The 13,513-nt window shown below is 33.4% G+C and overlaps 1 protein-coding gene across 3 annotated transcripts in view; it reads left to right on the top strand.

The window, feature by feature from the left end:
- The first annotated feature begins 423 nt into the window (after positions 1-423).
- The window catches only part of LOC143068746 (ubiquitin carboxyl-terminal hydrolase 34-like), an 81,403-nt gene continuing 68,313 nt past the window's right edge, over positions 424-13,513 (top strand). For 2 of the 3 annotated variants that reach the window (XM_076243017.1, XM_076243016.1), the window contains exon 1: positions 424-616. In XM_076243017.1, coding sequence (XP_076099132.1) covers positions 574-616 — 43 coding nt within the window. In that variant the 5' untranslated portion in view covers positions 424-573. The remainder of the gene's footprint in view (positions 617-13,513) is intronic. The other variant, XM_076243018.1, reaches the window with a different exon arrangement.

Here is a 13,513-nt window from a genome sequence, read left to right as displayed (position 1 = left end):
CCTGTCCCCAATAACCTATGATTTATGATATTTTTGCTGAAATTCTCCAAATCCCTATTAGTATGTTTTATCTACAGACCATAATTATCATTTCTTGTAAGAATAAAAGTAGAAGAGGTTTTCCAAGGGCTTTCAGTCCTTAATTTACTTTAAATCAGGGACTTTCTATTCTATATTAGTATGGAACGTCCATGTTTAAATCTAGCGGCTATTGGTCGGCCTTGTTGACGTAGAGAAAATTATGTATCGATACAGAGTAATATTTGAATTCGTGATAACCGATATAAAGTAAGTTGGTGTATTAAAGAGGGGATTAAAATACGTTTATCACCACCCCCCCTTTTTTTTTTATTAAGGCTGAGAACCAGTCGACGAGACGAGCAAGGAAAAAATACAACAATTTTAGCAAGGAACCTGACCAACGTTACCGGAAGTCTGCATAAAATCCAAAACAATATGGCGGGACACTAGCAAATTGTAAAATGCCGACAATTCAACATGTGAAGTTATTTATTAGAGAAAACTACTTTATTTGCTTCCAATATTGAAGCCATCTGCGAAATAACTGCCAACATGTGCGACCTTTGTAGTGATATGGTATTTTTACTTGACAATTGTAAGTATTTTCCTTTGTCCGTATTCCCCATGCGAATTTTCTCTCCACTGACCAAAACATTCTATAACATTTATGTACATATACAGCAAAATAAATGAGTATCAGTGACAATCACTAAATAGTGTAGAAGATAACAATTTAAACAGAAGAAGATATAATCATTTTGAAATGCACATTGCCAATTTCTTTTGAATTTAGCATCTACCATTATGAAGCTGGCCTGTATCAGTCATGTCAGTGTATGGCTGTAAAATTCAGCATGTCTAAGATTTTGACATGTTTGATATACAATAGAATACAGTTGTTTATGTTATCATAATGTTATGACTTGGGGTGCTGCTGTTTAAATGTTCATTTTTCATCTTTAAAGATAAAGTATCCTACAATAAAACATTTGTTCTTTGAGGCTTGCTAAGGAATTCGTTCCAAGTCCGATTCGTTCCAAGTCCGATTCGTTCCAAGCCAGTTCGTTCCAGATTTGGACAATTCGTACCAAGTCAATTGTCAATTCATTCCAACTGATTTATTTCATTATTCATCAGACTTAACAATGTATTCCACCTGATTAAGTTCATTATTAAATCAGACTTGACAATTTGTTCCAACTTTTTTATAATGTATCAGGGGTGTGGAAATGCTATGCCCGACTCGCCCGACTCGTACATTTGATCATCTGGACAAGTGACTTTTTTTGTCTGGGTAGCCCGGGGACAAGTAAAAAATAATACTAGACAAATTGAATTCATACAAAAAAATATATAAATATATATTATTTTTTAAGCAGTGTAATTTTATGTAAAGGAAACCAATGATAAACAAGTAAAACACATATATTTAAGTTTAAACATCAATGTTCATGACAATAAATATTAAAAAAAAATACCAGTAAAAGATCGATAAACAAATTAAAATAAAATAAGTATGCGAAACCCGGGTCTCGTAAATACTGCATTGTCTTTGTCCATTGACCCGGGATTGTCGACTAGGTTTTATCCATCCTAAACAAGGTTGGGCGGTAAATACCACCCCCGGTATTTACCAGTGGTATTTACCGGTATTTACCGCCCCGGACAATACTCCCCAAGTGGTTAATACTGGCAAATACTGGTCAATTGAAATTTTCATGGTTGTTTCTACTATTAATTGAAGTAAAAACTTGATAAAAAGTCAAATATACTTAAACTTTAATCTTTATGCATGTGTCAGCTTATAAAATTAATGAATTGGATATGTTTTATTCATTTATAACACTTATTCTTACTGATTTAAAATTTAGTTATTGTGAATTATGATATTGCATACTTAAGATATATACAAATTTACATTTTATTTCAACATTTTTAAATTTATATATTTTTATTTAAAATGTATGATTTTACAGGTAATTAAAATTAAAGGTAAATTAAACTACAGGTAAATGAAGTTACATGGGTCTTTTTACCTATCACCTGGCATTGCTAGGTGTGAAAATTTAATTACTAAAACAACAGCCTCCAATAAAAGTTGACAGTGCATGGGTTGAAAGTAATAAAATTGATATATGAAGACTCCCTTAAACAATAAATTATTTCCTGTCTATTTAACTGTGAGATAAAAACCTTCTTCATGCAGGAAATGGAAATTTGAAGAAGGGACAAAAAGTCTTTCTTTTACTATAATATTATGTACACATTAATCAATGTAGATCTATGTTTGAATTTACAATAGAATTAGAAATAAAAGCATTTAAAATGATTTGAACACTTTCCTTATAAATTAGTTATTAATAGTAATTATAAATGACCAAATAGATAGTGGTTTTTATAGTAATGACCACTCAAAATTCAATCAACCAGTATTTGCCGGTATTTCCCAGTATTTGCCAGTATTTCCCGGTATTTACCGGTATATACCACTGGCATGGTCAATACTAGTATTGACCGCTTTTTTGCCAACCTTGATCCTAAAACGGAAGTGTCATTTACCTTGAGTCCATCCTAGTAATACGATGGACAAATACTTAATTAAACTACTGGGCAATGCAGACAAAGTCGCCGAGTCGAATAAAAAAACGTAAAACGCAGGCAGAGAAGGACAAAGAGTATGAGAAAAAACGTAAGGCCAAAAAAAAATATATGTCTGTTTCCTGTTTCCCGACCGACCCTGACTCAAACCCCCCGACCCTAGATCTTTTTATTCAAATCCGGAAAAACATCGTTTCCGGTCGGGAAAAAATTCATTTCCAGTCCGATCCAGATCCATATTTTACTATGCCCAAACATCAAAATGGCTGCTCCCAGCACAAATGTGCTACAATTAAAGTTTAAATAATGTCAGCACTGGGAGGATTATTCAATTAAAGCTTCTTTAAAGGGATTAAATCATTTTGGGGTACAGGACCCTAACCAAACATGACATTTAACGGACTGCAAATCTGACCGGGAGTGCAAAAATAAAAAAAAAATAAAAAAAAAAAAAAAAAATACCGACCTACCGACCCTGATTTATTTGCCTTGGAAGCAGGAAACAGACATATATTTTTTTTTGGCCTAAGTGAGAATTTCAACCATTTTGGTTAGCAGAGTTCCCCTGGCTCTCTACGGAAGAAAATACGGAAAATAAATTGAATTTTTGTATAATATGTAGAAAACATCCAACACTTGCCCATCAAAAGTCAACTTTATTTGTTGGGAAAGTAGTAGATAGAAGGGACACATTAACTGCCCATCATTTTTCAGCAAAACACCTAGCTTATCAGTTAAGAGAAACACATCAAACAAAACAGGTTTCTGGGGAAATGGACAGGGCTTTGGCTAAGGTCAATCAGTCTGAGGTTGATAGGTATGAAAAACTCTTCAACACAGCATATGCAGTTGTCAAAAACAATCGACCATTTTCTGACTACAGTTTTATGTGTGACATTCAAATAAAAAATGGTATGCAACTAGGCAATGACCACCTTGGACGGGATGCCTGTGTTAATTTCTTGAAAGCCATGTCTGGAGTTCTTTCTGACAAAACAAAAGAACATATGAAGTTGGTAAGGTTCATATCTATTATGTCAGACGGAAGCACCGACTCGTCAGTAACGGAACAAGAAAGTGTTCTTATCAGATATGTCCACCCTGAGACACACGAACCAGTAACTACGCTTGCTAGTATAGAAAATCTAGAAAGTGCAACTGCAGATGGTGTATATGCTGCAATAATGTCAGGTGTGTCAAAGTGTGGCATAACTTTAGGTAATAATTAGGTTGAAGGTGAACCAAAAATTGTCTGTGTTAACATGGATGGTGCAGCTGTCAATATGGGGGCTTAAAATGGTGTTGCTAAACAGATAAATGACCAGGTTAACAACATAGTAATTGTTATGCACTGTGTTGCCCATAAACTGGAACTTGGAATTTTGGATGCTGTTAAGGATGTTGTATATATTTGAAAAAATTTGAAGATGAATTGAAACGTATCTGTAAGTTTTATTCCTTTAGTCCAAAACGAAGAGTTGAGCTTAAAAACTTAGACAAAATTTTTGATGAAGACTTGTTGATGCATACAGAAATAAAAGCTGTCAGATTGGCAAGCTCAAAAAGCAGGGCTCTTAAAGCTGTTTGTCAAGATTTACATATTATAGCCTCACACGGAAGAAATTTTAGATAAATCCAAACGTGCTGATGAAGTTGGGCAGGCCAAGGCTATTCTTGGTGACCTAACACAGGTCAAATTTGTAAAATATATCCATCTCATGCTTGATGTTTTGGATGCAATATCTGCAACTTCAAAGTTGTTTCAGGTCAAGGATTTAATGATTGTTGAAGATAAGGCAGCTATTGATACTCTATTTTCCAAGATCCATGATACATGTATGAGACAGGAACCTGGTGAAAATCTCTTTGTATTCTATGAGAAATATGATGTTGAAACTAAAATATTTGACGGCAGACTTGCACTTAAAGGGAACCTGATTCCTTTCAAAGATGACAAAGATGTTTCCACACTTTTGGAAAAAATTGGAAATTATGTTTTGAAAAGGTTTTCTGATTTTGATACCCCCCCCACTATCCCATTTCAAAGTTTTTGATTTTTGGGCATGGCCACACAGATTGACAGAACTCAGTTTATTTGGTAACTCAGACATTAAATCACTTTGTCAACTTTTCAGTGGTGTTATTTCTGATGAGGAATCTAAAAATGCACAAGAAGAATGGCAGACATTAAAAGTTCAAGTTTCGTTTCAGAAAGACAACCACCCACTAATTGTATATTGTGACCTTTTAAAAAGGCAGCAAGATGACTCCCTTAGAAATATTAAAGTTCTCATTGAAATAATGCTGACCATATCTTCCTCATCAGCAGCATGTGAAAGATTTTTTTCTCAAATGAACATAATTAAAAGTCCTCTGAGAAGCAAATTAACACAGGAAAATCTACAAAACCAAATGCAAATTGTTGTAAATGGTGTCAGTATAAAGGAATTTGATCCTAGACCATCAGTTGTGGATTGGTTAAAATCAGGCAACAGACATTTAACTCACAAACTGCCTGTTAAAGGGAAAATTCACGATTTTTTACTTATGGTTTAAATATGTTCATTATGACATAATATATATATTCACAAAGTTTTATCGCTATATGTGCAGTAATAAAGGAGAAATTCAATAATTAATGAAAAAATATCAACTACTTCCTGTAGGTCGTGACGTTTTCTCCTGATTTTTGCATGCCGGGATTTAAAATACAATCATTAAAAGTCTTGGTTTTTAATCATATTTTAACGTAATCGTAAGCGCGCCGATGACTTATGCTTTATCTAATAACCATCCGATAATAAGAAGATAAAACGCACAGACGTTCAATTGTACTCATTCGTGAGATAAATTATCTATGTTAAACGTATATATTCGAATTATTTTTGTAGACAACACAAAAAGTTATAAATTTATTTTTAATAAATGCATTTTCGGACTGATAAGGTGAACAAATTAAAGTACAATAATCTGTAAAGACAATATGTTGGTGTACTATTATTGACCTTTTACTATCTCTGCTATGGCTAGGTTTATACGATGTGTGTATTCACGGTTCTGTGGCAATACTCGTAGATGGCTTGTTGAAAGGTAAATTGTTATTTGCACTTCGGTATTTAACCACGCCTCTAGGGCACACCTTGCCAGGTGTGACTGTCTATTCGGATCAGTGGTAGCATTTAATACACACATTAAAAATACACATATTCAAGTTGGTGACAAATAAAAATTGGTCGCCGTGGAATTATTTAATCATATTTGGTGCTATTATTTATTTGAATTCAAATAAGTTAATTTACTAAGAAATACACAATTTTCGGTTAAAGACGGGAAACTTAATTCATATGTCAGAATGAAATGATATACAAGTCTTGTCCTTGATTTATGTCTCATAAAAAAGGGGGACTTAGAAATTAGAAATAGCTTTACTAAATCATTTTTATTTGTCTTTATTAGGCGAAAAAATGTACGAGAACACTTACATTTAGACTTTTGAAAGCCATGTATTAATTAATATATGAAACTATCTGAAGATAACTCTACCGAAGCGGAATATAATATGTATGAATAAAGAAAAAAATATTTTTGTAATGGAATCGAAAAATTACGAATAGATATTCTTTTCAAGTGTGATAAACGTCAACCAAATTTATTCATAATGGGGAACGTCCTTATTAAAATCTGAGACAACTATAATAATCGTCGTCTCCCAACGTATATATATACTTAAATAACTATTTGATCAACGATGTTTAAAATTAAAAGACAACGAATTTAATGTTATCTTTCCCTATTTTTGAATGTTATTATAAGTCTGTTCAACTTGCAAGAATACCCCTAAAGCGGACAAATATCCGACAAGCAGTTTATTCTTTAAATTGCTGTCATTGAATATCAAGAAAGAAAGATACTCAATAGTTTTCCTAGAAAATATTCACATTCCTTGGGGATTATTAGTGTACGTCCAGTTGCATATATTTTACATGAATGTTGGAACAATTGTGATGATGACGAATTTCGTCCTTTATTCGAGAACAATTTAATTGATATATAAATCTGTGAGTTTACTATGTTCTTAACTTCGATGAACCAAAGCAAGTTATAAATTGACCTGTATTTAAATCAAATTGTTTCTTTTTTTTTCTTCTTCTTCTTTTGGTATACAATAGTCTATCGAATTCGTTGATTACATACTGTTGGCATACATGGACTAGTCTATTTACAAAACTTTTACCACAATTTACACAAAATGTATGTTTCTTTCTTATGTTCAATGTATACATGTATACATATTTTAAATTGCGCTACTGACTATAGTTCCGTAACTTTCTACCAGGCGTATGTATACACGAATCGTCGACAAGTGCGCACATTTTTTTAGATCAATAATTCTGGTATGTTCCAATCTGTCCTAAACTATTGACAACGAGTATATATTACATTTTCCCAAATAACCCTTGGAAAAATATGTAAATAGATTTGTATTTCTTCAATTATTTTTTTTTGTATTATTTTTTTTTTATAAATAATATTCTTTACACCAGAAATGTTATTTATAAACAAGCGTATGAGTTCAGTAATGACTAGTATATTATATCACTTTCGGACCCGCAAGACAAAAATGTATATTATACATGCACCTGATAGTTCAAAATGGAAAGTTATAAGTAACGGTCGTGTACACTGATCAATACCTACAGAAGTGAAACGATGCATGAACTTGCAAGCCCGCCGGACAGGAAATCGATTGAATACCTGGACGTGTCACCTTACACCCCTTCCAATACCTTTGGGAGTAATACCTTTAGCCATGCTGGTGATCAGATAAGGGAAGATCCGAATTTATTTAAATAAAGTTTATTACTTGAAAGAATTATGAACGAATTAGATTTTCGAAAACAATTTCCACGGAACACTTATTTATCATTTTATGATTTGAACTTTGACTTTTTAACTAATTACAATATTATCAGTTTAAAAATAACAGACTATATGGTTATTTAAAAATATAAGACTATTTTCCGTATCAAGTTAGTCAGTCAGATAAAACAACCGTACGATTGACAAGATATCGACACGCAATTACGACTACATCGTTTACTGTAGTTTTGTTCCTTTGTGGTTTATTGACATATCGGGATTTTTCATCGGAGAAGGTGACAAGATGGCGGAGAGTAGAGAACTGATACTCAAAATTTAAAATCGATGGTGATCTCTTATTTAGCGGAATAAAACTTTAATATCTATAAATTTGAGCATTTTTATACAGAATGGACATAATATCAATTTTTGATTTTTTTGCGAAGTTTCCCTTTAAAGCAACTTCTGAAGCAGTTGCAACTCACTCTCAGGATAGAGATGTAACAAATGTCAAACCTCTTTTGCAGGACTTAGTTAAGTCACTTAGCTTGGTGGGGAAGAAGCTGCACGAGCCAAACTTAAAGCAATGGCTAGTAGCGAACCATCTGGATCAGATCAATGCTGATTGATGTAAAATCAAATGTTTTGGACTCTTTGAAAAACAAACTAGAAACTTCTTTGACATTTTATTTATTCAATAAAACAGGTTGTTTTATCCAAAAAAAAATAATTTGTCAATTGTATGATAATTACAATTAACATGATAGATTAAAATTCAGTAGTTACACTACTAATAAGTTTTCTCTTCTTCACTCACTGCCCTCAAATTTATTTTGTGATGCAAAACAGTGCCAAGAAACATGCAAGCTTTAAACAGGGAAATACTTCAATTTTTATAAGAACTTTCAGGGCAAGTAACTTTTTTTCCGGACAAGTAGAATTTACAGTTTTACTTGCCCTGGGACAAGTGCTCCCAACAAATATTTCCACACCCCTGTGTATATGTCCGTATATCACTGTATTTGTGTAAATCAACCTACAGTGCACGGCAAAAATCAGCAATTCCTTGTCCATTTTTCTGTATCTTTCATAAAAAAAGATCATTTTTAATAACATATATGTTCAATCTAACAGTTCATAAATAATTGTTCAATAGTCTTTCAGTATTTCACATATTTTGCTGGGCAACGGATGGCACAATGATAAGTGCAACAAATGTCATCAGCTGGGTAACTGTAATTTGCTGGCTTCTATATATAGCTGTCCCAAAGCTCCATCATCTTGGACTGTGATCTGTTTTTTTATTGAACATGTTGAAGTAAAATTGTATAAAGTAAAATCACAAAAATACTGAACTCCAAGGAAATTTCAAAAAGGAAAGTCCCCAATCAAATGGCAAAATCAAAAGCTGAAACACATCAAACGAATGGATATAACAACTGTCATATTCCTGACTTGGTACAGGCATTTTCTTATGTAGAAAGTGGTGGATTGAACCTGGTTTTATAGCTAGCTAAACCTCTCACTTGTATGATATACAGATGTATGTGCATATTTTGTAGCTACATGGAAATCCAGGACAAATCGTCACTATTGGCAAATCCGCCCCACACCTAATCGCCCCACATTCTAATAGAATCACCCCACTATTGTTACCAACTCTCCCCACTTATGAAAAAGGGTAAAATCACATTGAAAATAGGTTGGATTACCTGTCCCATTCATGAAAAGGGTTAAAATCTCTTTGAAATAAGCTGCCAACTTGCCAGACTCATAACAAATATAGATAAACCACTATGAATTAAGTAATGGCAACTTACCCCTCTTATGAAAAAAGATGCAATCCTGTTTGTTTTGTATCTATGTTCCTGTCCCACTTATAAATAAAATCAATACATGTACCTATGAAAACCTTAGGCAAAAAAAATATATGTCTGTTTACAGTTACCCGACCAACCCTATTTTGAGCGCAGGCCCTAAGCCATTTTATTTCCGCTGTAAAGTGAAAAATAAACTGAACTCTTGTTAAAAGTGAAGATAGTGTTACCTGATACATCCCTATTTTCATAGTCATGAATAAAATTATATGATAGCTGTTTTAAGGAAATTCGTGACTCATGTGATGAAATAAACATTTTGCTGCCATTTTTTTCCAATCAATACCAAAGGGAAATAATCCAATCTCTAAAAATACGGGTAAACGAGGCCCATGGACAACTCGGTCCACGGCAAGACTGACCGCAGAAAATAAAATGGAAAAAAATAATACAATGGAAATACTGACCTACATTGTACCTACCCTATTTATTTTGATGATGTAACCTTAAACAGACATATGTTTTTTTTGGGCCTTAGATAAACATGTTTTTGTAGTTCTTTTTTTTTCTCATAAACTTTGGAAATGCCAGGGGTTAAAAAATGTTGTTACAGCTAACTAGCCCAGGACTTATTGGCAGCAGGATTTTACTAGCCCTGTTCAAAGAACTGCTAGCCCATCAAAACTGACCTTGCTAGCCCATCAAAACTGACCTACTAGCCCATGTATGCCTTACAAATCAGAGTTTGCTGCATAATACAGGGTGGGTGTCATGTTTTGAAGGGGACATTATACACTGTATTAAACTAGTTCATTTTTATACGACCGCAAAATTTGAAAAATTTTTCGTTGTATATTGCTATCACGTTGGCGTCAGCGTCGTCGTCGTCGTCGTCGTCCGGCGTCCGAATACTTTTAGTTTTCGCACTCTAACTTTAGTAAAAGTGAATGGAAATCTATGAAATTTTAACACAAGGTTTATGACCACAAAAGGAAGGTTGGTATTGATTTTGGGAGTTTTGGTCCCAACATTTTAGGAATTAGGGGCCAAAAAGGGCCCAAATAAGCATTTTCTTGGTTTTCGCACTATAACTTTAGTTTAAGTGAATAGAAATCTATGAAATTTTGACACAAGGTTTATGACCACAAAAGGAAGGTTGGGATTGATTTTTGGAGTTGAGGTCACAACAGTTTATGAATTAGGGGCCAAAAAGGGGCCCTATTAAGCATTATTTTTGGTTTTTGCACCATAACTTTAGTATAAGTAAATAGAAATCTATGAAATTTAAACACAAGGTTTATGACCATAAAAGGAAGGTTGGGTTTGATTTTGGGAGTTTTGGTCCTAACAGTTTAGGAATAAGGGGCCCAAAGGGTCCAAAATTGAACTTTGTGTGATTTCATCAAAAATTGAATAATTGGGGTTCTTTGATATGTCGAATCTAACTATGTATGTAGATTCTTAATTTTTGGTCCCGTTTTCAAATTGGTCTACATTAAGGTCCAAAGGGTCCAAAATTAAACTTAGTTTGATTTTAACAAAAATTGAATCCTTGGGGTTCTTTGATATGCTGAATTTAAAAATGTACTTAGATTTTTAATTATTGGCCTAGTTTTCAAGTTGGTCCAAATGGGGGTCCAAAATTAAACTTTGTTTGATTTCTTCAAAAATTGAATAAATGGGTTCTTTGATATGCCAAATCTAACTGTGTATGTAGATTCTTAATTTTTGGTCCAGTTTTCAAATTGGTCTACATTAAGGTCCAAAGGGTCCAAATTAAACTAAGTTTGATTTTAACAAAAATTAAATTCTTGGGCTTATTTGATATGCTTTATCTAAATATGTACTTTGATTTTTGATTATGGGCCCAGTTTTCAAGTTGGTCCAAATCAGGATTCCATATCAAGTATTGTGCAATAGCAAGAAATTTTCAATTGCACAGTATTGCACAATAGCAAGAAATATCTAATTGCACAATATTGTGCAATAGCAATTAATTTTCAATTGGAGTTATCTTTCTTTGTATAGAATAGTAGTTGATAATATATGTTGGAAATTTGCCAGACATGACTATGATGTCATTTTCTATTTTTATTTGCCAATAACTTTATGTAAATAACTTCATTGGAAATTTGCCAATATAAAATGTTGCTGATGAAGCTTTTTTTCCTTATCTTATCTAAAATGTTTTAGATAATGTATGTTGGAAATTTGCCAGACATGACTATGATGTCATTTTCTATTTTTATTTGCCAATAACTTTATGTAAATAACTTCATTGGAAATTTGCCAATATAAAATGTTGCTGATGAAGTTTTTTTTATTGTTTTATACAATAAACAATGTATATTCACTTTTACTACCAACCAATCTTTACCATTCAGTGATAACAAGCACTTTATTTTACATTTTAATATTTTATGATGTATTTAAAAGAGTAGTTATTGTTGCAAACTCCATTAGAAATTTGAATTGATATCAGTTTTGGAAAAAGGGAAACGGGGATGTGAAAAAAGGGGGGGGGGGGTTAAATTTTTCTCATTTCAGATTTCATAAATAAAAAGAAAATTTCTTCAAACATTTTTTTGAGAGGATTAATATCCAACAGCATAGTGAATTGCTCAAAGGCAAAAAAAAACTTTTAAGTTCATTAGACCACATTCATTCTGTGTCAGAAACCTATGCTGTGTCAACTATTTAATTTTAGATTTAAATAAGAAGAAATCTTTAATTGATTTGTAAAATCTTGACATTTGTTTTGTGTAAAAAAAACCATGTAATGTCAAAAATTTGATCACAATCCAAATTCAGAGCTGTATCACGCTTGAATGTTTTGTCCATACTTGCCCCAACTGTTCAGGGTTTCGACCTCTGCGGTCGTATAAAGCTGCGCCCTGCGGAGCACCTGGTTATCTGTTGTAGTACTATTGGTTTAATCGTGTGAAACAAATGGTTTAATTATTATATTTGTTGTCCACACATACAAGGGAGACCTTTTATTGGCGTGCTCGGGATAACACTTGCAATATTCGCAGAACATGGTCTCAGATTTTTCATCCTGGCGCCACAGCCGACCTTGCCCAGGGGAATCTTTCTGTCCATGTAACTAGATATGTTCTTTTCCGCTTTTCTCTGTCGTATTTTATATTTTTTTCTTGATGAATTTTCAGCCACATTAGTACCCCCTTCATACCAATTTTTGCTTTGAAACTGACGAAGTTCCTGGGGTGCCCATTCTAAAATATTTTGAAATATTTTGTTGTATTGTTTCGTGTTTAACAGTTGTCCGACAAGATAAATACATAATAGCCGGTACCGTTAATTGAAAATCTCGACAGAAGCAATGTACAATACCCCCTGTACTGAGAAATCGATATTGAAAGTGTGAGATATTGCGATCAATAGATGATACCTGGCCACCTTGAGTTATTTTTCTATTTTTAAAACATGTAACTGTACAACAGGGTTGCGTTCAATATCGTAGTGGCTACGTAGTGCTACATAGATTTTTGTCTACTGAACGAGTAACTAGCCTAGCTGCTATCAATATCTATGTAGCAGCTAGGCTAGCTACATGTTCCATAGTCATAATTCTGCATAGCCCTAAGTAGCTGCTACGATTTTGAACGCAACCCTAGACCTGGGCCGCATTCAATATTGTAGCTGCTACGTAGATTTTGACTATTGAACGTGTAGCTATAGACTAGCTACTACATAGATATTGAACTCAACCCAGTACAAACCAGTTCAAATGCTTTGAATCCCGGATGACGTTATTGAATCTGATTGGCTGTTGGGCGATTTGCCAGTTGGGCGATTTGTCCTGCTTCCTCTCATGTATTTTGGTCAATCTTGTTTTTGAATGAGAGCACTAACACAGTTTTAGTATGATTGAACTGTCATGATCAACAAACAATTATTCTGTAAATAATGTCTCAAAGATGAACTATTCTGGATTGATCAGATAAAGAAAAAAAGTACAAGTGCATTGCCACATTTTCAAATAATCAATACTTTAGGCTGGCTTATTTTACATGTACAATGTATCAGCAGTATGAAGTTAAAACTTGGGTAGGGTTACTTTTGCTGTTCTACAGTTATGTCTCTATAACCTTATATAATATGCAGGGTGGGGGCATCCCCTTTTATTTTCTATTACTATATGCAATTGGTCTACTATATTTGGTTTGCGGGAGGATTGTAAGCAGTACATATCT

The sequence above is a fragment of the Mytilus galloprovincialis genome, chromosome 3 (genome assembly GCF_965363235.1).
Source record: "Mytilus galloprovincialis chromosome 3, xbMytGall1.hap1.1, whole genome shotgun sequence".
Lineage (NCBI taxonomy): Eukaryota > Metazoa > Mollusca > Bivalvia > Mytilida > Mytilidae > Mytilus > Mytilus galloprovincialis.
Note: the sequence above shows the minus strand (reverse complement) of the source record. Positions and strands in the feature narration are given on the sequence as shown.